Consider the following 25,687-nt stretch of genomic DNA (forward strand, 5'->3'; position numbering starts at 1 on the left):
GCATCCTGCAGCCGCTGCCTCACTCAGGCCAGCGAGGCACCACCTCAGCGGCTTCTCGTGGGATGCCCCAGCCAGGAGCGGGGTTTTATTTCTGATCCTGCTCATCCCAAAGCCCAGAAGCAAGCTCAGGACGCAGCGTGCTGAGGCAGAGAACGAGGCAGCCAAGTGGATGCAGGCTTGAACATCTTATTTTATTTCATTTCATTTCACACACAAAAAGCGTTCCCAATATTTCGCATTCCCACACGCCTCCCGCTCCTTCCCAGCACCTCCTCAGGACCCTCAGACCCTTTCCCCAAGCACCCCACCCACGGGGGTCTCTCCTGGGACCCCCTCAGCACTCCCGGGGCTCCCTGTGAGGGGACCGGGGGTGAGTGGGGAGCCCCCACAGCAGCCATTTTGTGCACCCCACCACCACCACCCCCCCACCACCATGAGGGAGCAGAAATGAGGGCTGTTGTGCTTTTTGTGACAAATTTATGTGTTTTTTTTTTTTTACATAAGGGGGGTTAAACACAAAAGGGCGGCGGAGATCGGGAGGTGGGCGGGGGAGGAGAACGAGGGGGGGGGGGGAACGGCCGCGCGCCCCCGCCGCCGGGGCCTCCGCCCTGGGAAGGGCGCGGGGCTCGTGCCCGCGCCTTGCCCGTTGCCATGGCGACGCTTGACGTCACGGGCCGGGCGGCGGGGCGGCGCGCTGATTGGCCGAGCCGCCCGTGCGCGGCTGCCGAGCTTGGGGAGGGGAGGGGAGGAGAGGCTGCAGCGCCGCGAGCCCCGCACAGTCCGCGCCGGCCGCCCGCCCCGACACACCGCCGCCGCCTCCCGCAGGTAACGGGGCCCCGCCGCGCCCGGCCCGGCGCCCACCGCCCTCCTCACAGCCTGCCGAGCTCCCTCCGGGGCTGAGCGGGGTGGGGGGGAGCCCGGCGGGCCCTTAGGGGGCGGGTGGGGCCGGCCCCGGGGGTCCCCCCCCCCCTCCGCATCCGTTAACGGCCGCTCCCCGCCTCACGCTGAGGCGGAGGGGGGGGGGAGGGGGGGATGTGTGTGAGGAGGGGGCGCCCCCTCTGCTTCTTCCTCCTCCTCCTTCTTCTCCTCCTCCTCCTCGGGGCTGGAGGCGCCCCGCAGTGGGCAGGGCTGCGGCGCCGAGCCGCCATGACAAAGGCGAGGCGAGGCGAGGCGCTCGGTGCCCCCGCGGCCATCCTGAGGGGCCGCCCCCGGCCGCCATCTCGCGCAGCCCCCCCCCTCCTTCTCCTCCTCCTCCTCCCCTTCTCCTCCTTGTGCCCCCCCCCCCCCCCCATATAACAGCCTGAGGAGGGCGGCACCGCCTCCCCCCCACCCCCCCCCAGGCCGGAGCCGCCTGTAAAATGGCTCCCGCAGCCGCCGCCGGGCTCCCCGCTAGGGGTTGTGCCCCCCCCAGCCCTCTATTGCCTGGGCTGAGCCCCGCAGGGTTTTTTATTTTTCTTGTTGTCACCCTGGGGAAGCGAAATGGGTCGGATGGAGCCGGCTTTGAGCGGGGTGTGCGCCGCAGCAGGGTGGATAAAGGGGTTTTGTAGAGCTCAAAGGGCCGCCAGGGCTTTGGGAAGGAGCCAGCCGAGGTGTATGAAAGATTGGGGGTGAGGAAGGATGGTTCTGAGCTATGGAGCCAAAAAATAAAGGTAGTGGTTATCCCCGTGCAGCAGAGCTGGGTTGGAGGAGCCCTCACGGGGTGCAGGTCGTGAAGCGTCGCCACCACCTCCTGCCATCTGAAATACGGATGCTGAATCGAAACCTTACTAAACCCTAAAATTTCCTTTTGTCTCCAAAAAACCTCTCAGGCTGAGGGGTCAGAAGGTCTAGCATCCCGCCTTTCAGGAGAGGAGGTTAGTGTGGCTGAAATTAGTGTGGCTTTTCGAAATTCAGGTGCTTTAGGTTCTGACTTTGCAGCATCCAAAGTGGGATTGGATTTGCAGATCCATCTGCCAGTTCTTTCTGCACGTAACCATAAGATTTTTGGCACAGCGTTGTGTGGTGCTGTTCATCTTAGCCTTTATTTTGCCTGTTTTTGTAGGGGTGAAAAAAGCACTGCTGGCTGCTTCCTTTGTCAGTTCTGTTGTATTCACTATTAGATGCAGTTGATGCTGCAGGTTGGATGCGCTCTTATGAGAGAGTGGCAAAGAACTGGGATCGTGTATTTGCATAAGATAGGAAGGATTTGCTTCCAGTTCACCTTTGGATGCTTTTGTTTGCATTTTTTTGGAGTAATCACTTCTACAAGTTAACAGCTTTTTAGGAGGAATCAATGACTGAGTTTTCAATCCCTGTGTTTGAGCACTTGCACGCCTCGCAGTCTAGATTTCAGCCAATTTCAGCCATACCTTGTACAATTCCAGGCTAATTAGAGGATGGTGGCTCTGCATGTGAAGCTAAAACATCTCTTTTCATGAAATCGGTGTCTGAATAATGCCTCACTATTTTTCCTCTTTAGAAACATATCAGCATGGATAAAAATGAGCTGGTGCAGAAGGCCAAACTGGCTGAGCAGGCTGAAAGATATGATGACATGGCAAGTTGCATGAAGTCTGTGACTGAGCAAGGAGCTGAGTTGTCCAACGAAGAGAGGAACCTTCTCTCCGTTGCCTATAAAAATGTTGTAGGAGCCCGTAGGTCATCTTGGAGAGTCGTCTCAAGTATTGAACAAAAGACGGAAGGCGCTGAGAAAAAACAGCAGATGGCTCGAGAATACAGAGAGAAAATTGAGACTGAGCTAAGAGACATCTGCAATGATGTGCTGGTGAGAAATAATGAAACTGTTGATCCATTTTTACTTACCGTTTGCAGGGTAAATGGTGCTGGGTCTTGTAAGGCTGCTTCTGTCTGTTCTTTCATTAAAGCTGTGGCATTTCTGAAGGATGGGATTTAATATTTGTCTTGCTCTTCTTTCCCTCTAATATATTGATTATTTATGTACAAATTAACATAACTATCGATGCTAATGTGTTTGGAGATGTGTTGAAACCTTACGGTAACTTTTCATACCTGTTACTTTATATCTAATAGTTCTCTGAGGCTGAAGTAGATACAGGCTTGGTTTGGAGCCCTCTCCTCCAGCCCGCCCCCCTGCAGTACTCGTGTCCTGGATGGCTTTGATTCCTGTAACTTTAAGGCGCTGCACTAGTTGTAAGAGGTAGTTCTTACTCGACGGAAATTGTGCCCCTCCCTGGGTAAGATGATGTAATGTTAGTTATGACTCAGCCATGCAGAAAACTCACTGCAGGAAGAGGCAGTGGGGACGCTGTGATACCTCCTTAAACTTCAGATTTTTAGAAGCAAACTGCAAAGGGGTTCAAGTTCAGCATTCTGTGGGATTCGCAGTTATGTCACAGTGGGCACGTACCTACCAAGGAATGTTACATTTGCCTATAGGAGGCAGGTTTAGAAAACCTGAACCTCCTCCAAATGCTTATTCCACGTTGTCTTTTTTTTTTTTTTAACTGCATACGCTGGTAATGCTTCAGCGAGCACACGAGCAGTGGCCATCCTGTCCTGCCTCCACTCAGGGCAGATGTTGCTGTCAGCTGTAGAATTTCACCCTGGACCGTGGGCCCTGCTGGTGTGTCACCCTGTGTGTGACAGGGGATCACATCCCTGGCGGTGACGGCATGCCACACGAGTGGTCTGTAGCAAAGCATGTGCTCCCAGACCTGCTGTCAAACTAAAATTAATGCCACCGAGTAGCACAAACCTGGCTCGCCGTGTCGGAGAGCGAAACGGCATGGGCGGTGATGGCTGCTAGCAGACTGGTTCTCCAAGGGTGTGTAAAAGTCGGCATGGAGAGCTCGGAGCCTTGGCTCCCAGCTCAGGCTGGCTTCCACGGTTATTGTAACACACCCAGTTTCATGTGCTTTGTTGCTCTGTGCGGGGATGGCTCTTCAGCTTCCACTGTGAAAATGGAAAAGCCGAGCTTGTGCATCGGAAAAAGCTGCTTTGCTGTTCCGTGCGTTAAGTGGCAGCTCATCAGGTTAAGCCAGGAAAATAAGGATCTGAATCTGACGTTCTAATTTTGTGATTTCTTTTTTATTATTATTATTAACGGATTTTATTAACGGGGAAAGTCCTCGGGGGTGGATGCTTTCAGTTCAGAGCGATCTGAAGTTCTTTTTGTAAACTGCATGTGGGTTTAAGGATTAATTTTAATTAAGCCGTTGGGCTTAGAAACCCCTTTTTAGTAGAAGTTAACAAAGTGTTTGCAATTAAGTTTCATTCTGATAATGGAAACCAGATTGAGGCAAAACTAGCCTGCTTTTATTGTGCATGCTAAATACAAGAACTAAAACAAAAAAAAAAAGTTTTTGAGGCTGCTGCAGCAACTAATGAATCAGGGAGGGGGAAACATGGGTGGGGAATCTTGTTAAATCTTTTGATTCTCAAAATAGGCTTGAACTTCTCTTTGCTGTGCTTAATGAGAGATACGTAAATTATTCAAAAAATTATTATCCTCTGACATGTTACTACTTCTAGGCAGCTAATGTCTCGCTCATTTTCAGTGTTGCCAGTCTGGTTTTTGTTAATAGATTGAGGAAAAAGTATTGTCCAGATGGAACAATGCCTTAGACAGTGATTAACAGCAATAAAACTACTTTTGAGATTTGGGATTAAAAAGGAAAATAAAATCTTCTTGTATTGAAGAGACGAGATTTAAAAATGCTTTCAAGTGGCACACACTGAATTTGACACTGATAATTACAGTGAGGGATTAGATTTATGTCTTAAAATGTATTCTTGATTCTTTGTTCACATACATTCTTCCTTACCTAGTGACATGACTGATTCCATTGCTTTACTTGAAATCCACTTTGCTTTACCAGAGGAAAAAGGTCTAATAACATAATTTTTTGTATGAACAGGAGTCTGCACAATGCCACGTGCAAAGGTTAGATCCTCTGTAATTTTTGCACAGCCTGGAACTGCTCACAGAAATGAAAAATAATGCTTACCAAACCTTGATTGGTATGAAAAATGCCTTTAACAGGGCCCAAAGTGTTAAATTTTCAGAGTTCTCAGGCATGAAGCTTATCCATTTTGGCTTAAAAAACAAAAAAGGCAGCTTGGCAACTTGTTTGTATCTTTTATCAAGACTGTGAATCCATTTGAGCCGTTGTCTTCAGTTGCCTACTGGGCTCTTAAGTAATATTTAATGCCCCGGAGTGTTACGTCACTTCCACGCTCAGCTGTGACCGGAGTCTTAACTTCTGTGTTGAAGGGAGGAAATTAAGGGAGTGTTGAAGCGAAATGTAGCCAAAGCCGGCTCCTCTGAAGCTTCTCGCTCTCTTCCCTCACTTGTTGGAATCAAATTAGTAGCGGTTGGAAGGAACAGCCCTTCTAAGCCAGTAGGTGTGGAGTATGCCAAGCTGCGAGTGGGGTCTGTTCCCAGCTCCCCTGCTAATTTACGGGCTGAATAAGAGCAATGCTGGGCTTTGCTTGCTTCCTAACTGCTGGCGATGGAGAGAGAACAACATGAGCAGTGACGTGGGGCAGATCCAGATGTTTTTCTTCTTTGCACTGACCTCGCTAGAGGGAAGCCAGCATCTACATCCTCGCCATCTTTTTATCTTCCCTTCCTTCACCTTTCCACCGAGTACTCGTACAGCGCTAAGCAGGTGAACTCCTCCTTCTGCTTGCTGCAGCCTCGGCGTGCTGCTGCATGGGGAGAGACCCAAAATCTCTTGTTCCAGCACCAGTTCTCTCAGACACGCCCAGATACATTCAGGCATATTGTAATCAACCCTGATTTTTAGTTCCTTTGGTAGCACCGATAAACTGCAAGTAATGGTGACACATGATGCATACTACAAGCTTTGTGCACTGTAACAGTGAAGACTGATTTTCCAAACCCTTTAAGAATAATATAATTTGGGGGGAAGATGTGGATGGATAGTGCATTGCCATATTCAAGCATCCTAAATGTACATATTATAGAAAATTTCCAGCCTCAGAAATTTCATATTGATACAGGAAATTAAGCTTTTAAGCACTTTTCCTGATGTTAGCTAAGTGTGTGCTTCACATCCCGTTTCACTTCTTGGGGCAGAAGGAGGGTCTGTCTGAAATAGCAGTATAATAACCTTTTATTTGTCGTTTCCATAATAAAAATGGATGTTACTTGAACAGGTGTGGATTTTCTTCAGAAAGCCTTTTTCAGTTAAAGGGAAACAGAACTGTAGCTGAAGTAGGTCCCATTAAATGTGTAGTAAGATGAATTTTCCAGCTAATACGGATTCTGAAATACAGAGAAAAATATGTGGAGAGGTCTTTGCACAGCTAGCATCTGATATTTCTTACTGCTTATGTGTTCTCTGGAGCTCTAAACTATTGCTAGCTTTCAGGCAGTCTGATAATTTAATAATTTGACTAATAATTTGAAGCATGACGAGCTTACTGTACAGAGTTACTGTCTGCTCTCTAGGCTGGCACATATGGAAGCACAGTCCCTTGCATTTTTTCTAAAACACCTTGTGATTTTCTTACATTTGCCCCGTGCCCAGTCTTCTGGGTGACCTGCCCCCCCTCCCCCAGGTTCTCCCACAGCCATACCTTAAATTAATCTTTCCCTGCAGTGCACAAGCGCTCTGCTTCCCTCCTTCTGTTCCCTTTGGGTTGTTCCTCTTGAGGTGTAGAGTGCTTCCTGAAGCCCTGGCTCCCATTCAGCCCTCGAGAGCTGCTGTTGCACAGAGGTGCTGCGCCGCGTTCCCCTCCCTGCCAGAAAAGGTTAAGGATAAAGGTGCTGTTCAAGAACAAGATGAATTGCTTGCTGGCTTTTCCAGGTTTTATTTCTTCCTGACTTCATGCTCAAAAGCATAAAATGGTGCTCTTTGTGTACCTAGCTGGATTTCTTTGCATTCTATAAAAAGTAAAACATCCATAACAGTGGTTATTGTGAACAGGGAAGGTTTGAAAGGTTTAGTAACCTGTTGTGGGGCTGCAGTTCGCTGGGGGCTGAGAGTGTAATTCCCTTCAGAATGCATCTAAATGGCTTCTTAGAGAACATACCACAGAATTAATGCCTCTTGCTGTCCTACTCACAAATTCCTCTGTGACTGTTTTCTGGATGCCTGCAAACACCTAATAGGTTACTATTTCAACATCTATAAAACCTGTTTGTGCGCTAACTCCTAAGCGATAGGATCAGGAAACTTAGTCCTCCCCCCTGTAAGAAGCTATGTGTACATGTGGGGTGTTTGTAAAGCTCAGTGTGTCAGGACACAGCTGACCTATAGAGTGGTATAATTGAGCAGACAAGTGGATTGTTTGAGCCACAGTGGCTGATTATCCTCTACAGCCTTCAGATATTTTCATAGTGTAGATGCTAACAAAAAAAAAATACCGTATTCTGGCTGAAAATTTCCATGTTTAGTTCTCTGATTCTGTCAGACTTCATCTTTTATTTCTGACTCCACTTTTTTCTGCCTTTAAGATCTGCGCCCTTTATCAGATGTTTTTAGGAAGGAGGAAAAAAAAAAAGGAAGAGGTGGTAGAAACTTCTGTCTGCAGAAAGCAGCTCTTTGAAGGAGGATGGTTAACTTTGAAATCTAGGAGTTGCGTGCACCAAGTCTTTGTCTTGAAAAACTTGTTCCATGTCATTTTAAGCTGCTTTGGTTGAGTAATTATTGAGGTTTGAAGGCAGGCCTTTTAGTTCAACTTCACTCAAAACAGGTGCTGCTTGATCACATCAGTCAGGGTCTTGTCCAGTCAAATTTAGAACATCTCCAAGGATGGAGATTGTGCAGCCTCTCTGGACAGCCTCTCATAATACTTGTTACACTGAAAGTGTAACCATAAAATATATATATATTTTTTTTTCTTTTTATGCAGTTAGAACTTCTTATGCTCCAGTTCTTTTGCTGTGTCTCTTTCTTTCCCCGTAGACCTTCTGGAATAGTCCGGCTCCATCTTCTCTAGTCAGCTGTAACAAGCAGTAAGATCCCTTGGTTTTCTCCAGGCTGAGCAAACCCAGCTCTCAGCCTTGCCTCACATTTCATGTGCTTCTGCCCCATAATTATGCTGGTGGCCTCCCCAGGCTCATTTTAGGATGTCGATATGTTGGGCTGTGGAGCCCAAACCTGGACAAAAAAACTCTGGTTATCATCTCCTGTGTGCTGAAAGATGGTAACTGGTAACGTGCTAGTGGATGTATGTGAATTAAGTCAGTTCAAAAATCATTTATTTGAATAAATTTTTGTTTATTGCAGAGGAGAAAACAGCCAGGGTTTACGCCTTCCCAGGATGGTTATAATTAAAGCTTTTAATTACTCTCCAAGTCTAGCTTTTTCAGTGAAGTTTCAGCTGTGATAATTGTTCAAATACCTTGAAGGGAGGAGGCTGAGACTATTTGTATCAACCTCATGATTTCACTTTGCTAATCCTTTAATCACTTCCCTAGTTGTAGCTACACCCCTTCAGGTGTTTGTTTTTGTCCTTGTTTTCCTGCAGTGGCGAAAGCGCTGCCTAAACTAGAGCAGTTTTTTATAAGAAGGAGTAATGTGTTGAAAAGCTTTTGAATCACAGAATTAAAATATGGACCAGGTCAAATATTATTATTTTGATAATTTAAATTATTAGTTATAAGGTATGCAAAATTAATCCTTTTTTCCTACATTGTTCATGTAATTCTTTGTAAATGCATGAAATTTCAGCTCGTTTTTAAGAGGACTTTACTGATTCCAGCATCTGAAAGTAATTTACTGATGGTTGGGCTGCAAGAGTAAAGGTGAGACAGCACTTACAGATGGAATTCCTGCTAATATTAAGAATGTTGATGTTTTCGGAGCACCCATTTATCATAAAGTTGGTCATGGTGCTCTGCACAAATGCAAACAAGTATTTAAATATGCAGTTACCTGTTAAACACACACGGGTACACGTACATATATGCAGGTATCTGTGCCCTCTCGAATTTGTACAGCAGATCTTTACTATAACCAGTAGCCTGCTGTACTAATTTAAGGTCACATTAATGCTTAATAATTGACTTTGATTAAAAAATAAATTAAGAAAATAAAATAAGAACTGTACATAGGGTTTGTGCTGCTCAGGAGCATCCAGGTAACTTTCTTACTTGAAAGCAACCTTGAGTGTTTGCGTGCCTTATGTCCTTGGAAGTGGTACACAGTTTCAAGCAGCAACACAAAAACAAGTTGTTCAATTTTAGGCATTTATAACAAATGCTCTCCCCCTTATTTCTTGCTGTTGAAGAAGCAAGAACTTGACGCAAGCACTTGGAACTCTTTAGCTGCTAGGTGTGCTCATTTCACTGATACTCAGGAGGCTGCCTGCAGGAACACTGCTATGGGAAGGTGCCTGCTGCTGCTGGGCCTGAGGAAGATGTGAGTGGCAGAAATACAACATCTAAAACATGCGCAGTGTTGGTGCATTATCTCTGCTCATCTGTAATAAGCAGATGCCAAGCTATCTCTGGTTTTATCTGGAAACTTCTGTCTTGTTACCATGCGTCTGACAGAAATACACTTTTTTGAAACCAGTTCTCAAACTCTTGTCTTTTTTTATTTTTTTTTTTTTCCTGTAGGTAGACAAAGCAGCTCCTGGCTGTTAACCTGAATGTGATAATCTCTTCAGGCAGTAGCTGGCTACCATTTTGAAACAGTTTGGGAGAAAGCTTTGTGCTGTTAAATATGATAGAAAAATGTTAAGACGATTACCGCTTGAACTTGTTTTTTACTGAATGCCAGCTCTTGCATAGCTGCTTATTTTTTCTTGAAATCGGACAGAAGAGTGGCTGGGCCCCATCTAATGAAGACTAATAATAAGTCATGCTGCTGCTGAGACAAAGATAAAAAGTAAATTATTTTTTGATCAGATTTAATCCAAATCAAATAATTTAGCAGTGTTCTTATTTCCTGGTTGTTACTACCCTTTGTGGTTATGCAGGTAACCAAATATTTAACAACAGGAATCTAAGCTACTCAGTCTGTAATCAATCAGCTCCTCCTAGTGCAGAGTGGGTTTACATCTCTAAAATGCCATTTTTGCTAATATTAGCATCCCGTGCTGTAATGAACTGCTAATAGACACGTTGTGTAACGTGGTGCACTTCACATTGCAGATCTGCTCAGAGATTGCTAAATTGCTAGGGATAACTTGGTCTTTGTTTCTTCTCAAGGATAAGAAGTGTTACATCATATTTCTGGGGGGGCTTAATAGTATCTCTTCAGAAAGGAAAACTGGAAAAGCTCAAGGCAGCTAGAACTGTGCTCTGGTTTGGAGTGCAGCCAGGACAGCTTGTCATGTAGCCCTACCTGTCCAGCAGAAATTCTCATCCAACCCAATTGGTTTCAATTTTGTATTATTACAAGCTTCTCAGAAGGTATTCTGTTTTTTTTGTTCTTTGTTTGTTTGTTTTAGGGAATAATGATCTCTTGGCACCGTGCTATTTTGTTGCGAGTCCACAACAGTCCAGAAATAAACTTGAGGTGATGCCAAAAAGCAGGGAAATGTTGCATATTGGCTTTGGTTCCCAGCGAAGGCTGTTTTTGTGTATTAATGCCTATAGCAATGCCTCAACAAAAGAATAACGAGAAAAATAATTAGGATTTAAGTGGCTTATTAGCTGCTGCCTGTTGTATGGATTTTCTCCAAGAGTATACCCTGATATTTAGCGTACCTGTTCCCTGTGCCACCAACACTGGAGAGCAGAGAAATGGAAGGAACGAGCTGGGAAGGGCAGGTCTGCAAGGAGAGCTGCAGATCTGCCTGTGGAAGCGTGGTATGGAAGATCTCGCTCCCCACTACCTCGTCCCCCTGCTTTTCTTCTCATACTGGGGGTTGTGTGGCTGTAAGAGACAGATCTTCCCTCTGAACTACCTGTTGTTTAGTGCCACATCCCAGCATATGTGTGAGCACGAGGGTGATTTTTCTGGGTGTCCTACTTAGTTCTCTCATGTCTTCCTCTGATTGCCCACATGTGACTGCTTTTGTTCTCTTTCCTACAGAAATATATTTAGACCATTTTTAACAGCATCTTCTGCATAAGCTACAAGTTTTTGCCATTCCTCGCCTGCTCTACAGGATTCCCTTTTCTCCAGCAGCTTTTTAGCCCTGTCAGTTACCCTCTTATTACTCAGGACTGTCTCCTTCATTTTCCCCTTTCTAGATCTTCACCAGATCAGCAGCTGCTTTGCTGTAACCATGTACATTTTTTCCTGTCCTTACCCGTCCTAGGTAAGCTCCAGGAGTCCTGCTCTTCCCAGTGTCCCAAATCCTGCATTCCTTCCCTGCTCAGGCTCATTATTCTCACCTTGTCTTCCCTCGCCTCGCGTTTTTCAACCTGCTGCTGCCTGTGTGGGCAGCCACTTTGATGGGAGGAGGGGATAACTGGTACTGAGGGCAGGCAGCAGGCTTCTTTCCTTCTTCAGCAGCTGTTTTACCAGCCAGTGGTATTTGACAGATCTTCTTGTATGCCTGTTCTGCTGGGGAAATGAGTAGGTAGAAATCTCGAGCTGACTTTAAACAAGAGGCTTTGCTGTTGGCCAGAGGAGAAGGCTGGCAGCAGAACCGTCCTTCGGTGGCAGTTTGTTGGTTTTCTGTTTCCCAAGAGAGCCGGAGGTCACCAACGAGGCAGCAGTTATAAATCCCCGTAAAAATAAAAATTTGCCATTTTCCTCCAGCAATTCAGATAGATGTCTGGAAATAAAACTTGTGCTGGCCACAGATGGCTCGGTTGAACCCTTTGCAGTGGGCACACAGATCTGTGCGGGGTGGCTAACTGCAGGTAGCATTTTGTAGCCTGTGTGACTTGCCTAGCTGGGGTGCTGACACAGAACACACACACACAGAAAACCAAACACTAGCTTTTTGTAGGATCAGTAGGTATCACGAACTTACCCAACGCACGTGACTGACTTTAATTTTGGCGTCAAAATAGAGGTAGGGAGTAGTTCAACCAGGATGTTCTGCAGTTACTACTCCGGTTAGTTGGCTCTGCTTGGGACTAAGTGCATGTAGTTCTTCCTGCCATGTGTTTACCTGATCAGAATCGATGTGATAAATGTTCACCTGGCTGCACCTGATGCTTTACATCTGTAAAGTATTTCCACACCTGTAGAAATGAAGTTGTTACCCTGGGAGATCTGGAACACGAGAGGAGCTGGGTACTCTGGTTTGCACTTGGTAAGTGTATTAGTACATCCCAAAAGCTAATTCAGGAGATTCAGGGGTCTTCAGTTGAGTGCAATTTCATTGCTTGTTCAACCACAGGGCTTCAGCTCGATGCTGCCTTCCTAACATCCTCCACATCTCTCCCTCTTCAACTCCTCACCTTCCTTCATAGACAGCAAATAAAGAGCTGCCTGGATGGTGTCAAAGTGCAGCGTGAGCTTTTGATTCTAATTTAGAAATGGTAAACTCTTCAAATGATTTGAAGCTATCTGGTGGCCTTCTGAAAGAAAGGCAGACTTGAGCACCGATGCTTTTAAAAGCTTTTTTTTTTTTTTAAATTAAAGTGGTTTAAGGCAAAAGTAACAATTCCTTGTAGTCACATATCTGCAGCTTCCTTGGTGCAGAGTACTGTGGCTCTTAAGGTAATGGTGATTTAAAGGGAGCTTGGATGAGTGTGTAGAACGTGGCCAAGCAGCCTGCTGAAGGTTACCACACTTAGAAACCACATCTGGCTCAGGAAGTCCCTAGGCATCGATGGAGGCCAACGGAAGCATGGTATTTTCTTGTTTTTTTGTATGTTTTTCTAACGGAAGCCTCTTTGGGGCATTGTTGTGGGTGGGTTGGACAGAACAGCCCTGTCTTCGAGGGCAATAACCCCTGTGTTCTTGTGAAAAACACAGCGCTCGTGTTGTGCTCCTGAAGAAAGGTGATGGCACGCTGCCTACATCATGAAATTAGGCCGCTGTCCCTTAATAAGAAATGGCAAAGAAATAGGTTTTCAGGCTGAGCTTAAAGAAGACACGCTGTTTCTTTCATGCCTTCTGGGCGGATTTATAAAAAGAGAAAGCCCTTCCATATGTTCTTCAGCCCTATGCCATGTTCACTCATCATCAGTTTGTGGGATTAAAATTCAGCAAATTCTCCCGTGTAAGTTCTCTCCAAAAGCAGCAGTAATGGCATAGCTGTGTCAAATGGCTTTGACACTGCTTGAAAACAAAAGGCCTGCCACGTTAGCTCTGAGCAAAACTGATACTGTTTAAATTAGCTACTATTTTTCAGCGTGTTCCTCTCAGGTTTTGCCTCTCTTAAGCTCGGTCCTTTTGTGCAGGAGATTTTTCTCTCCCTTTGATATTTCAAAAGGTTTTTACTCAACTATTTATCTTACTAGTAGTTAATTGCTGGTATTTAAACATTTTTATATATTACCTGCTCATTTACAATTATATTGCTGTGGAATCAGGTGACTTTATTCTTATGACCTGTTTGTCAGAAGAGGAATATCTTGAATAGAAAATTGAGCTGTTGCTGCAGTCCTCAAGAGCTTTAGGAATTATCTAAAGATTCCAGACCACACATACTGAAACTGAGCCCATATGAAAAGGAAATGCATGCAGGGCTACAAGCAATGGAGCAAAACTTGAGGCATGGATTTCAACGCTCTTATGGTAGATTTGGGAATGGTCTTCTGGCCTGCACAAGTCATTTGCCAAAGATGTAAGCAAGTACTTTCAAAAGAAAGGTATTTTGAGGCTTCTTGTGAAAGGAAAAGACTATTCAAGTCGTCTTGGGTTGGCTTCCTGTCTTCAACTGAAGCTCTCACCACAACGTGACAAATTTAAGCCTGTATGCTTGCAGAAGAAGGCAGGCTTCTTGTAGAGGGTTTGTTTTTGTTGTTTTTTAGACTGAATTACTACTGTGATCCTTCCTTCATACTCCTCTTGAGTGTAGTGCTCACCTTTAAGACTATTGTGCAAAACCACAGGAACAAGTCCTTGGGGCCTTTCATCCAAAACGCCTTGTGCCTGTGGTTAGCATTGCCATCTGTTGAATGCGTCCTGCTCTGGCTAAAGAACATAATTAAAAAGGAACAGAATAAATCTTTCTCATTTAGTTTTTATTTTAATGCAAGCCAGAACTGAAGCTCGCTGGTCGAATAATAAATTTGTGCTGATGCAGCCTGTTACATCCTTCGAGACAAAGACTTTCTCTGCTGCATACTTGCTGGGGGTGGGGGAATGTACCAAATTTGTGAGATTGCTTATCTGTGGTATGCGTCAGCATAGCTGGCATCTCTCGGGGCTGAATGCACTTTCTCTACCAGACCAGAGGACGGACGTGTTGTCTGGACCGCGATTGCTGCCAGCTGTGACGTGTTGAGCCCGAGCTTTTCATTGCTAGTGTATTTGTAGGAGTTGATATTCAAATTTAATCCATGCACGTTTAAAAACAGACCCCAAAAAGTGAGTTTCCATTGAAAATCTCTTTGGAAAGGCTGCTTGTGACTCTGCTATGAGAAGTATTTGAAGCACTTGCACAAGCTGTTACAGGTTTCTGCTGTACAGCACTCTGAGATGCTGCTGCATCCCTGTCTGCTTGACTACAATGCCGTGGTTTGTTTCACAGCAGCTAAACGCTCTTGCTGTCAAATTAAAAGCTCTGGCAATTACAGCTGGGGGAGTAGAAGAGGGCTGGTTTGGGGAGATACGTTGTTTCTACAAGATTCTCATTCCAGCACTGCAATTAACTGCCCATGGAGGTGTAGTTTGTGCATACTTCAATATATATTATATGTAATACTTCTATATATTAAAAATCAAAAATAGGCAGAAATTTACATGATAGCTAGGATATCTTGAATAAGCAGGACAATTTAGCAAGGGTGCATAGCATCTGTATGATACATTGCTATTTGGGACATCCTTCCATTGTCAGGACACTGCATGCATTGCAGTGCTGTGGCTTACCTAACGAACTTCTTAATTAGGGATTAGCATGTTGGTCCTGTCCTGGACTAGTTTCTAGCACTTCAGTGCCCCATGTGGTGATGAGCACTACGCTGATAACCACCCACTGCCATCTACCTACCTTCTTTCTCCTTTAGCAGTTGATATATTAGAACAGAGCAGTTGAAGCATTGGTAGCACTGTTGATAGATTTCTGGAGAGGGGAGAGAGCTCCTCCTTTCAGTAATCTTACAGACTGGCTCTCAGGTCTCGCTGTTACCATTTATGAAGTATTCAGCATAAATAAAATTCTCCCAGAGATGCATGATGGTTGGAGAGAAGACTTTCACCCCAACAGGAACGAGCTACCCATGCAGTCAAAGACTCATTGTATAGGTTATGCTGCAGGAATAGCTATTCAATGGGATTTTCTTGGTTCCTCTGTCTTCCCAAGTCAGCTTGGGTTCAGAACCCTCTTCATTTCACTGTTTACCCACTGTACAAGCTGCTGTTTTGCCCTATCCAATTATGAAGACTTCATTAATTGGTAGTCTTCCCTCCTCTGTGTCTGCTGGTGCAATCAACTCCTTCAATTAGATGTTGGCCAACAGCTTGACCTCCTTTGGGACCGAAGTGAAGTTCAGGTCTGGGAGTTTAGCTGCTGCTGTGGGAGTGAGCGGAGCTGTACTTCTCAATCAGCTTCCTATAGAGGTGACGAATAACTTCTCTTTCTGGAATTGCTGCAAATATTTTGGTCTGGCTGCTTAATGGAGGGCACAGAAGGAGGGCAGCTCCCCGTGGTGCCAGAGGGTGGGTGCAGACTGACACACCTGGCTTAATTGCAGCCCTGCAGAGACAGCCTAACGAGCCTCATTCTCAGCAGCGAGGAGGAACCTTCACTTGTCATTGAAGTCAGAGCTGCTTGGCACTGATGAAGAACGCCAGAGCTGCGAATCCTGGAGCTGTGCGATGCTGAGAGCAGAATGTATAAGTAGTGACAGAGCCAAAGTGTGTGACCCACAGACCTGACCGCCTTCTGCTTCGTGCCAGCCGTGCTGGGGCAGCATGGTCTTGCTCTCTCCTGCTCTTTCTGTCAGTGACAAAGTTCTCTGTTGCTTCTGTCCACTGGTTTATTGCCCACAGGTGCCTGTGTGGGGTTGCAGCACACTGGTTCCAGCTTACTGTAGTCCAGTTAAGCCTGTCCCAAGAGCTCATCACGTAAGACACTCAGTAAACCTGCAGGTCTAGAGGAAAGCACTGTAAGGCAGCCATAGCTCTGGAAAGATGAGCTAAAAACAGTGAAGCAAAACTGAAATGTCATTCTTCTAATTTCAAGTGAAAAGCGACGCCCAAAAATTCGTACTGAGACCTCTTTTAAAAAAATTGTTTGCTATGTAGCCATAGCAAAGTTTATGTAACAGCTTCTGATTGCATTTTCAGTATTCAAGAGCACTTCTGCACTTTTTTTTTTTTCCTGGCTTTTAAATAACTGGCTTTTCTTTCAAAGTCTGACTTTGAGCACTCACTATCAAGAAGTTTGACAGGCTTGTACCTTAATTTGACTAAATGTGTTGGAGCTAGTGACTTTTTTTCTTTCTTTTCATCATAATAGAATTCTTACTAAATTAGATGACTGCCTCAGCTGGGAACTCGCTATGTTAATTTAATAAGCAGCTAGAATAATCTAGAAAAACCTGGTCTTAACTGGCAGCCTACGGGGAGGATTTGGTGGGGTGACTTCAGAGAGCTCCCCTTTGCTTGGGAAGGGATGGGAAGACCTGTTAGGGCAGCACACAAATAGCTGATCCTCCTCAGTGCTGCTCAGCTGTTGAGAAATTCAAGGATCCAGGTTCACCTTGCAGTTTCTTTTGGTGATTCCGGTGTTGAGTTCTAGTTAATCATAACTTTAAAAAAGCCTCATTAGCCTGCCCTAGTTCCTGGTGCCCGTTTATGTAAGATATTTGGGTCTCTGATTTGGCAGCTGATGTTTTGAATCCTTTTATCACCTGTGGATCCAGACTTTCTTCCATTGTGTAAGCTCTGCCCAGACTCTTTGGATTACCTTATTTTTGTCAAGGTCTACAGGAACCCTTCCTGTGCTTCTTAAAGATTCATCTGCAAACCTAACACAGCCTCTTTTTCTATTCTCCCCATGGAGCATTCCTTTTTGGTGCCTTGAATTGTGATCCAGGACACATTCCCCTTAACTGACAATGCTATGTAAGACGTGAAGAAAATAGGCAAAAAATCAAGTTGTCTTGACTATGAGAGATGGTGGTGTAACCGAACTGTTGGTTCAACGAGCTGTACGAGCACGCACGTTCACAACACTGTTCTTTGTTTCTGTTTCAGTCTCTGTTGGAAAAGTTCTTGATCCCTAATGCTTCGCAAGCAGAAAGCAAAGTTTTCTATTTGAAAATGAAAGGCGACTACTACCGTTACTTGGCCGAGGTTGCTGCTGGAGATGACAAGAAAGGTATTGTATGGCAGCGCGTCACCGCCTGTTGTCACGTTGGGTTGCTTTTGGTGAACAGTGACACCACTGTAGTCATGGAATACTTCTGTTTGGGCTGTAAATTTCTTTAGTAATAAGCCTCCTGTTTCCTAAAGAAAAGTCATAGGTTGCTGGCTTTCAAATGAGTTATTAAAATTTGAGGCAGGCAACGGATGTTCAGTCACTAAGTCTGGAAATCAACTCCACTTCATGCACATGGGCACCTTATCACTGAAATATGAGTTTGTGTATCTCTTTCCTGGCTGAGTATTGTTTTCGCATATTCACAGAGAGTCAGTCAATCTAGCTTTTTGAAGTCCTTTTCATGCTAGTTCTGCATTTTTACAGCGTATCTGCATAGGTTCAGTGATCAAAGACTGCAGTACACCTGGAGAAGAACAGGATTAATGAACTAAATGGTGCTGTTAGGTGAGCTTGTTCGATAGCCATGATAGTTTAATCTCCAAATGTTTTTTAATTTCCTAAACTTGCTTGTATCTTCACTTAAGCAGCTTGTCCTAATTGCAGGTAAGTTGCCTTCTCCTAAGTGTGGCTAGTAAAATTAAAATAAGGTACTTAACTACAGCAGTTAAGCCACCTAATATATTGTAGCATTACAACAAGTTAACTCTGTGCAGCCACCTTCAATTCAAGAGGATACATTACATTAGGTGGAGCTTGTGAGCACTCCTAAATCATTTCCTGGAGCCGGTTTAGGGCTGTGACCAGTGCTCAGAAGAACAGAGCCCAGTCTACAAGTTCTGCCAGCCCTGAGCTGTTTCCTTGCAGACTCAGTTTAATCTGTTACTCAGTCTGTGGAAGTATGGGATATTTGGGAGCGTGTGGACAATCCAAATGCATGTTCTGCTGTTACCTTGCCTCGTATTTGTTTTATCCACATTATTTGTGGGAGCCCAGTTTCCCCAGTATGCTGGATAATGGGGAATTGATTAAAGTTACTGAGACTTCATTAAATAGGGCTTGATTTGACTTCTGGTGCTTACTGCATGCAAACTGACCCATCCTTGGTGACTGCAGAACTGTAATCAGTGGTCTGTACTGTCACAGCCCTGAAGGAACCATGTTCCATTTAGTTGTCTCTCATTTACAGACCTGGAAGGTATGATGTTCTGCTCATGGTGAGGATTAAGTTGCAGGCTATAAAATCAGACTGTTAAAATCTCTGCTTAATGTGGTTTTAAAATTCATTTTTAATCAACCCGATCTCCTGCCTGAGCAGTTTTTAGTGGGTTTTGACTTACCAAATAAAGAAAACGAATTGAAAGCACCCTGGCTCCTAGTTGCTATGGCTCCTAAACTGAAGATCTTTTTTGTAGGTGTTTCATCTTGCAGGCTTTTCCTGCATGCTGTGATGGGTAACATTGAAGAGCAACTGATAAGTGGTTTTTAGGAAATAATGGCTGTTCAGAATAATATTCTTTTGCAGAATAATGCAATATCAGGATAAAGCTCCCAATTCTAGAAATTGGATTTCTGTTTTCGTAAGTTATTGTATTGACAGGGGTTTCTTTTAGCTGTTCAGTGGACACGAGTGTCAAGCAGGTAACCTTACCCTGCTGTTTTAGCCTTGAACTTTGGGATTGTGCAATGCTATCTGTCTGAGCAGAACAAGGCTGAAAATCTTGCAGCCTTTTTATGCTGGATGACTGATTTTAAAACAAATAGAATATATCTCATTCTGCTCGCAGTTCCATGAATCCATGCTCAAAAGGTAACTCCTGTCAAATAAGGAAAAAAAAGTACTTTTTTGAAGCTATTTATGTTAAAGAAAAAATGTTTAAAATGAAGCACTTACCTTCATGTCTTGAAGGTGTTTATTTTTCAAGGTACTTGTTCTGGCTTTCATATACAGCACCATTTTCTAGCTCTTTTCCATTACGGAAGGAGTAAAACACATCCCACTAGTTCTAAATTTAACTTCTTGTAAAACCAGTTCTTCTCAACTGTAATGAGCTAACTTCTGGTGATTTTCAAGGTGGTGTGGTGGTTGTCTGACTTCTGAAGCACTCCATTATTGGTAGTAAGTGAAGAGGGGACAGAGCCCTGAATAATTGTGCAGTGAGTGTCCTTCCTCTTCCATGCTGCAGAGGACAACATGCTTTAATTTGGGGGAATTCATTCAAAGCTGAACCAACTGAGATTACATAGGCATCCTGGATATTGGTGTTCGGTTATTCTCAGATTTTGAGTGCTCTGACATGAATACTGATATTTTTGAGTCCTTAACCTTAAGATGGCTTTCCTCCTTTTTGGATATGTGACTGGCACTCCTGCAGAGATCACGCTGGATGCATTTCTGGCTTGATCTAGAAACGTTAGAATGTGAATCCTTTTGCATCTGAGTTGAATTCCTTCCTGCACACCTTTTTTCTCAGCTGCTATTAACAATCTTTGAGAGTGTGGGGGACAATGGTGACTTTGTTCTCAGTGTCTTCCACTTTACCTCCTGCAGTCATCAAGGGCATAGTCCAGATTGTAAATGGTGTTGGACCATAACCTCTGACTCGTGCAGGCACAGGCTGCTCATAAGCTCCAGTGTGTTCAGTGAGAATGGTGTCTGGAACAGTTCCATTTTAGTAAACACTGTATAGTTCCATTTTTTCCTACTTTTTTCCTGTAACTGAGTGGGAATTCACAGATGACTGTAACAGAAAAGATCCAGTGAGATACACAAAGGTAATCAGGGCTTTTTGTGACTAAAATGTGGATCTCTGTGCAGTACTTACTGGAACTGTGGTATTACATCAAACCTGCGTGTAGTTGAACCTTCAACTTTGTACCTTTTTCATTTAGGCAGTGAGTTTTATATTTGTCAAGCACTGTAAAAGTGCTGTAAGCATTTGATTGTATTTGCAGATAGTCACAGTGTGACAGGGAGATGCTCTAACCTATGATAGAGTGGCAACTTCCTGTTTTTTTACCCATTTAAAAATATGATTTAGTAAAATCTTTATAAAACAACTTAAGTGCTTATTCACGAGCATTGGCTCTTAACAGACTTTGTTCATGCAACCATGAACACAGTCCTTATTGTATTTCTGAATACGCTATTTGAATTATTTACTTGTTGTGTTTTTGTGTGTGTGGTTTTTTTCCCTAAAGGGATAGTGGAGCAATCACAACAGGCGTATCAAGAGGCTTTTGAAATCAGTAAAAAGGAGATGCAGCCAACACATCCCATCAGATTAGGTCTGGCTCTAAACTTCTCCGTGTTTTATTATGAGATTCTCAATTCCCCGGAGAAAGCCTGTTCCCTTGCAAAAACGGTAGGTCTGTGGCGGTGGAAAATCCCACTTTATTATTTACATAACCTTTTGTCACGTGTCTAATGAAGTTTGTTTTTGAACTGTAGGCTTTTGATGAAGCAATTGCTGAACTTGATACATTAAGTGAAGAGTCATACAAAGACAGCACACTAATAATGCAGTTACTGAGAGACAACTTGACAGTGAGTATCGTTAAATCTTACATATTTATTGGTAGTGGGGTTGGTCTTTACAACAATTAGAGTTGCCCCCTTCTTTCTTAACTTCTATTTATTGTTATTCTTAGCTGTTATTTACTTACAGGCAAGCTTACATGATATTTCTGAGCTACATCTTTTTCTCCTGCCTAATCTCTTGTGTCTCCAGGCGAATTAACATAACACATTTTTCTAGCAAAAGACAGATTGACCACATTTTTATTTTATTTTGTTAATCCAAGTAATTTAGCATGTTTAAGGGATGTGGTATGGGGACTGTGACCACTGACAGTGCTCTCTTTTATTGTAACAGCCTTAGAGAAAACAGTCACATTTGCCACCTCAAAACTTCCATCAAATCTCACATAGCTTGATCTCTATTTGCATCTGTAAGAAGCAGACCCTGTATGAAAACTCAAAGCCAGCGCGTCCATTTAAGGACCTGCTGGGGGGGGGGGGGGGGGGAGGGAGGAGGGCGTTGGTTTCAATTTTGGTAAAGCTGAAATTGGAATCAGTGCTAGCCAGGCTATTTCTGGGGAAGTCATAAAACAGCCATATTAATTCCTTTTGACTTGGACTCCACTGTAATCACGATCTTCATTGTGTGTGTGTGGTTTTTAACCTATTTTGAACTTTAAAACTGGCAAAGATAAACATCTAAATAGTAAGTGTAAGCAAGCATGCATTACTGTAATTAATGACACAGTTCACGGTCATCTTGTAAGGGAAAGGGAGAACTGGAAGCAAGAGCAGGAAAATAAGAAGCACCTCTCTTGTTGCCAGACGTAACCCCTTGTTCATATGTTCATCTGGAATTGGAGACAGCAAAATAGCTGGACTTCTTTTAACATAACTACAACTAAAGTCATACAGTTGCATAAAGTTGGAGCTGCCACACCTTCTATTTCTGTTTCTAACACATTATTTGCCTATTTCTTGGGACCTTTTCCATGAGAATGGCAATTTAATACTACTGGAAAATTACATGTGATGATTCCAGCTGTTGCTTACAAAACAAATGGCAGAGATTTCTCAACTTGTGTAACAGAGGCAGATACAGGATTGGCCTCGCTTTCAGTGCGTGTGTGCGCGTGCTGTCCCTTGGGTGAGATTGCTCAAGAGCTGTCCTCTGAATGAGAGATCTATCGAAACAGAAAATAGAAGCTGACTTTAATTGCTAGCTTTCCAGTGAAAATAATGTAAAGCTTGTCAGAGCAGTTGGAAAGCAGCTTGCTTCATGCAAGAGCAAAAGTTGGACAGAGATACCCTGCTGCTTCTATTATGATAGAAGGGCCCTGATAGTTGATGTAAGGTTTCAATTATAAGGGAGAAAATTGTAGATAGCTGCAAGACTCCATGTCCCTGGATGGATGGATGTGTCTTGCCTTAAATGTTTAGTGTGACCCGTGTGAATATTGCTCTCACAATGATTCAGTGTTTTTTCCACAACTTCTTGAGGTAGGAAGTAACTTCTGATATATGTGTGACTGATAAAGACTGCAATTAAAATCATAAATGTGAAAAGTTCTGCTAGTTATGCAAGTCTCTCACACTCTTTTGGATGTAGGCTTTTAACAGGGATTCAGCATGCTGATCAATATTATGCAGTAGCAGTTTCCTCAGCTGATGATTCTTTGTCTCGTCTGGCTGAAGAAGAGACTGTGTTCATTCTCAGGGGGGATTGAAGGTAGAGAAGTGTTCAGAGGACCGTTTAATATAATATAGCAGGTCAAAACTTGTTTTACTGGGCTGGGAGGTGGGGGGCGTGGAATCTTTCCCCATTTCCTTTCCCATAAAGGTCCCCCAACAGATTATTTAAACTCTGCTTTCAGTTGGTAATCCTTTTTATATTATCCAGGCTGTTTTTTATTGAGTGAAGAAAGGTATGTACATGACCCTGGATATTCTAGGGGTGAAGACTTAGGGTAGAAGCACCTGATAAAGTTCTGATTAAAAGCTCTTCTTACTGACTGTTACTTACAAATGTATGGAGTAGCACTGAAATTGAGAATAATGGATTTGAATGTAGTGCAGGAGCTGGAAACAGACCAGTATGATGTTGTCTCAGCAATGTCTTCTTTAGTGCAGATGTGTCTTGAGAGTAAGAACATGGTCTTGCTGAAGTCTCTGTATTGTGTTGTACTTCTGGAAAGGGTAAAATGTTCTGGTGTTGAATTCTTTAAGCATCACGTAGGACCTACAATTATTGGTAGATCCCAAAGCAATGCTAAAATGTGGGTGGACAAAGAATTAAGTTGTTCTCAGGTTTTACCACCTAATGCCATAGAGCATGAAGGATTCAGTTAAGGCTGCTCTAAGTCCATGGTGAGAGATAACAAATCATATTGGGCTGGGAGTAGTTTGGAAGCAGTCAGTGTAGCGAAAGGCTGGGTTCACAAAATAACTTCTTTGCCCTGGGTGTTGCCCTGGAACTGGTGCTTAGTTGCTTTAGTGGTACTTAATCTTGATACATGGCTCCTTAATGTGATTTTATGGAGCTGAAAATAGGATTTGGTACATACAGCATGCTTAGCCTGACTTTTCTTCCCTCCTTCCACTGCCCTCTTAAGTTTAGAAGCTCTGTGCCTACCCTTAAGCAAATTTTGGATCCATTAACCAAATAGAGCCAGGGGATAGCAGTTTTAGTGAAATATCTTGGTTTAAAAAAAAAAATCTTTAGATGCCTATTCTGAAGAAAAGGCAGCATTCGCTCTGCCACTGGCTGTGGAAAGACACCTTTACTGAAGCTTTTCCTTCAGAAAGATGCATAAAGCTCGCTTGAGGAGAAAGTACCAATCCACATGAAACCAAGTGTTGTTAGTTCCTTGTTCTCAAGCATCTGTTCCGTAGGTGTGACTCTGGCCTGCTTGTAGTCGTGTTCTGGTGAGCCTTGTGAATACGAGATCTTGGTTTTGACTGTTCACGAACTTCCTCATTAAAAGCAGCGTAGGGTTGGGTCACCTAGCACTAACTTTATATTTTGTTTTGGGTGGAAGCAATAGCCATTTACTTCTGCTTTCCTGCAAAGAGAAATTTATTAAACGTGCTTTTTATCCCCCCGTGGTGCTTAGTATGGCCTCCCACAATGTTATTAGAAACTGGGCTTCTCAAATAATCATCGATTGTTGGTTGTAAGTATTACTATCTTACCTGTTTTACTCCATTTTTCCCCCAAACAGTTGTGGACATCGGATACCCAAGGAGATGAAGCCGAAGCAGGAGAAGGAGGGGAGAATTAACCAGCCTTCCAACTTCCGTCTGCCTCATTCTGAAATTTACACAGTAGACCATTTGTCATCCATGCTGTCCCACGAATAGTTTTTGTTTACGATTTGACAGGTTTATGTTACTTCTATTTGGATTTCTATATTTCCCATGTGGTTTTGTTTAATATTAGGGGAATAGAGCCAGTTAACATTTGGGGAATTTATCTGTTTTCATCTGAGGTGGCCAATATAGGGTTGTGAAATTTTTATACAAGTTTTACATGTTTGGCATAGTACTTTTGGTACATTGTGGCTTCCCACAAGGCCAGTGTTAAAACAGCTTTCTATGTCAAGCAAAGACGACTGCTTGCATATTGGTCTGTCGCGGTGGAAAAAAGGGATAATTGGTTGCAGCCACAGGTGTAGTTAGCATGCGTACTCGAGCTGGAGCACACATGGCTGTGAACAAAGCGATGCCCCACAGGTCTTGCGTGTCAAGCAAACGTGAAATCTGTGGAATATACCAATCAAGTGTACATCTCTGATTGCAGCTGAAGTGTTCCTTAAGGCAGTTTGAAAACCCAGTCAGCTTTCTCTAGAGAAGGACAGAGAAACGGTTCACATTCCATTATTTGTAAAGTTACCTGCTGTTGCTTTCATTATTTTTGCTACACATTTTATTTGTATTTAAATGGTTTAAGCAACCTAAGAACAAATGTACAAGTAAAGATGCAGTAAAAATGAATTGCTTGATATCCATAATGACACTGTATATCGAGCACAGCAGTAAAACAAAAACCCATGTATTTAACTTTTTTAGGTTTTTTGCTTTTGTGATTTTTTTTGATACTTGCCTAACATGCATGTGCTGTAAAAATAGTTAACAGGGAAATAACTTGAGATGATGGCTAGCTTTGTTTAATGTCTTATGAAATTTTCATGAACAATCCAAGCATAACTGTTCAGAACATGTGTATTAAGTTGATGTAAGTGGAATAAAAGTTTTATGAATGGACTTTTCAACTACCTTTGTAGATTTCATGTGATCTCTTTCCACACCTAGAATAACAGCAGTGTTAGACATGAAGTCAATTTGGGAGCCTTTTTATTAAGGAGAGTCTTAATAATACACACTCAGGCATGTAGCTAATTTCATGGAAGCCAAGATTGGGTGTTTCACATCAGATTTTTAGATTGCGCTAATTAATTTACAACTTCTAGGTGGCTAGAGCTTTCTGACTTCTGCTGGTACTCTGGAGATGCTTTAATAAAACATATGGTCCCCAGATTTATGGCAAAATGCATATGAAGCTCTTAAAGAGCCGACCCCTGCAACGAGTCTAGTCTATGAAAGCCCACAGCTTCCTTTTCTGAGCTCTTCAAAGGAGAGCAGAGCAGGAGCCTCCATAGGATTCAGGCGTTTCAGATATTATAACTCAATTTAAAGAGACTCCGTGGAATAATGATGCTTTTCCTTTCTTTGTTCCTGCTGAGGTCTAAACTGACAGTATTTACAGAATAGCTCTAGCATTTGGGGATATTTAGTTAGAAACTGGGGGAAAAAAAGCAAGGAAGTAGAAATTACTTTTCAAACCATGTCACATCTCTGCCAGGAGCTGAGATTATTGGAAAATAATTG

The 25,687-nt window shown here is 43.4% G+C and overlaps 1 protein-coding gene across 1 annotated transcript; it reads left to right on the top strand.

The window, feature by feature from the left end:
- Positions 1-665: 665 nt before the first annotated feature.
- Positions 666-25,063, top strand: YWHAZ (tyrosine 3-monooxygenase/tryptophan 5-monooxygenase activation protein zeta). Its single transcript, XM_027452537.2, has 6 exons — positions 666-825; positions 2,459-2,764; positions 17,217-17,340; positions 20,482-20,645; positions 20,732-20,827; positions 24,022-25,063. The coding sequence occupies exons 2-6, from the start codon at positions 2,471-2,473 to the stop codon at positions 24,079-24,081; spliced, it is 738 nt and encodes a 245-aa protein (XP_027308338.1). The 5' UTR covers positions 666-825; positions 2,459-2,470; the 3' UTR covers positions 24,082-25,063.
- Positions 25,064-25,687: the final 624 nt, after the last annotated feature.

Source organism: Anas platyrhynchos, chromosome 2, assembly GCF_047663525.1.
Source record: "Anas platyrhynchos isolate ZD024472 breed Pekin duck chromosome 2, IASCAAS_PekinDuck_T2T, whole genome shotgun sequence".
NCBI lineage: Eukaryota > Metazoa > Chordata > Aves > Anseriformes > Anatidae > Anas > Anas platyrhynchos.